Source organism: Lathyrus oleraceus, chromosome 7 (genome assembly GCF_024323335.1).
Source record: "Lathyrus oleraceus cultivar Zhongwan6 chromosome 7, CAAS_Psat_ZW6_1.0, whole genome shotgun sequence".
NCBI classification, from domain to species: Eukaryota; Viridiplantae; Streptophyta; class Magnoliopsida; order Fabales; family Fabaceae; genus Lathyrus; species Lathyrus oleraceus.
This window is the reverse complement of record NC_066585.1, coordinates 269,181,034-269,183,426: the sequence shown is the minus strand read 5'-3', so window position 1 is coordinate 269,183,426 and position 2,393 is coordinate 269,181,034. Positions and strand designations below refer to the sequence as shown.

Sequence of the window (2,393 nt, the reverse complement as noted above, 5' to 3'; positions counted from 1 at the left end):
TTATTATTATTATTATTATGTACTAAAGAAAGTGAAAAGTTTCCCAATTGACAATTAAGAATTGATTTTCCATTTCTATTGGCCTGTATATATGTACGTGGGTATCCTCCTTTCATCAAGATCCTCATACAGTTTGGACCAACCAATTCAACTGCCTCTATATATAACCAAAACAATTCTATCACTCATTTTTTTAACACAAAACTTGCAGAAAATTCCGTTACACCATTCCCCCATAACCCCCTTCACTCTCCCCCGCCGCCGCCACCACAACCACCACCTTCCTCCTCCTCACCACCACCACTCCTATGTAGCATGCATACACAACCCCACCACCGCCCACAGCCAGAACCTCCTTGGCCTCCAACGCAACGCAACACAACATTCCAAATAACAACACCACCTTAAAAACATATCCTTAGAAACAACCTATAACAACAACCACCACCACCACCACCATGTCGAGCATCGTGAAGGAGATCCTGGCGAGGCCAATACAAATGGCCGACCAGGTATCTAAATTCGCCGACGAGGCACAAAATTTCAAACAAGAATGTCTAGAACTAAAAACCAAAACAGAAAAACTCGCAGGCCTTCTCAGACAAGCCGCAAGGAACAGCAACGACCTCTACGAACGTCCAACAAGACGAATCATCGACGACACCGAACAAGTCCTCGACAAAGCCCTCGGATTAGTCATCAAATGTCGTGTCAACGGCCTCGTAAAACGTCTCTTCACAATCATCCCCGCCACCGCATTCCGCAAAACCTCAATGCAGCTTGAAAACTCCCTCGGAGACGTTCAATGGCTCTTAAGAGTCTCCGCTTCCGCCGAAGAACGCGACGATGAATATCTCGGCCTTCCTCCTATAGCAGCTAACGAACCAATCCTCTGTCTCATCTGGGAGCAAGTCGCAATTCTTCTCTCTGGTTGTTCAATAGAAGAACGTTCAGATGCTGCAGCTTCATTGGTTTCTTTAGCACGCGACAACGATCGTTACGGGAAACTGATTCTAGAAGAAGGTGGAGTTCCACCTCTTCTTAAACTTCTTAAAGAAGGAAGATTAGACGGTCAAGAAAACGCTGCGAGAGCTATCGGTTTACTCGGTAGAGATCCAGAAAGCGTGGAACACATTGTGAATTGCGGTGTTTGTTCTGTTTTTGGTAAAGTACTAAAAGATGGTCACATGAAGGTTCAGATAGTTGTTGCTTGGGCTATTTCAGAGCTTGCTGCACATCATCCTAAATGTCAAGATCATTTCGCACAGAATAACGCTATTCGATTGCTTGTTAGTCATCTTGCTTTCGAAACCATTCAAGAACATAGTAAATATGCTATTACCAACAAACAGAACATGTCTTCGTTACATTCGCTTGTAATGGCGAGTAACACAACTGATAATAGCAAAGGAGTTCAAGAAGATGATTATAAGCTTGTTGCTCACCCTAGTGCTAGTCAATCATCTAATCAAATACATAACGTGTTTAACACAATGGCCATGAAGAGTTCTAAAGAAGAGAATATCCACAATGCAGTTGTAAAGCAGAACAACAACAACAACAGCAACACCAACAGCGGCGGTAATAATCCTGTATCTATAGCGGGGACGAGTATCAAAGGGAGAGAATTTGAAGATCCTATTACAAAAGCACAAATGAAAGCAATGGCAGCTAGAGCTTTATGGCAATTATGTAGAGGAAATGTTACTATATGTCATACTATAACAGAATCAAGAGCTCTTTTGTGTTTCGCGGTTCTGTTAGAAAAAGGTACTGATGATGTACAACATTATTCAGCAATGGCTTTGATGGAAATTACATCTGTTGCAGCAGAAAATCCGGAACTAAGACGTTCGGCTTTCAAACCAACTTCTCCTGCTGCAAAAGCTGTAGTGGAACAGTTTCTCAGAATCGTCGAAAAAGGCGATTCAGATGATTTACTCATACCTTGTGTTAAAGCTGTTGGTAACTTAGCAAGGACATTTAGAGCAACTGAAACAAGATTCATTGCGCCATTGGTGAAGTTGCTCGACGAAAGAGAACCTGTGATTTCGATGGAAGCGGCACACTCTCTCATTAAATTTGCTGAGACGGATAACTATCTACACGAGACTCATTGCAATGCTATTATAGAAGCAGGTGGTGCTAAGCACTTGATTCAACTGGTTTACTTTGGAGAACAAATGGTGCAAATCCCTTCTTTGCTTCTTTTGTGTTTTGTTGCACTGCATGTTCCTAAGAATGAGACTCTTGGACAAGAAGAGGTGTTAATAGTACTTGAGTGGTGCACAAAGCAAGGACATCTAATGGCTGTACCAAAAATTGATGAAATTTTGCTAGAAGCCAAAAGTAGGTTGGAACTTTATCAATCAAGAGGTAGAGGATTCCATTGA

At 42.1% G+C, this 2,393-nt stretch overlaps 1 protein-coding gene across 1 annotated transcript; it reads left to right on the top strand.

Moving 5' to 3' along the window:
* The first annotated feature begins 236 nt into the window (after positions 1-236).
* LOC127100690 (uncharacterized) lies at positions 237-2,393 on the top strand. The gene has a single exon (XM_051037945.1). It carries the CDS (start codon positions 459-461, stop codon positions 2,391-2,393), a length of 1,935 nt encoding a protein of 644 aa, XP_050893902.1. The 5' UTR covers positions 237-458.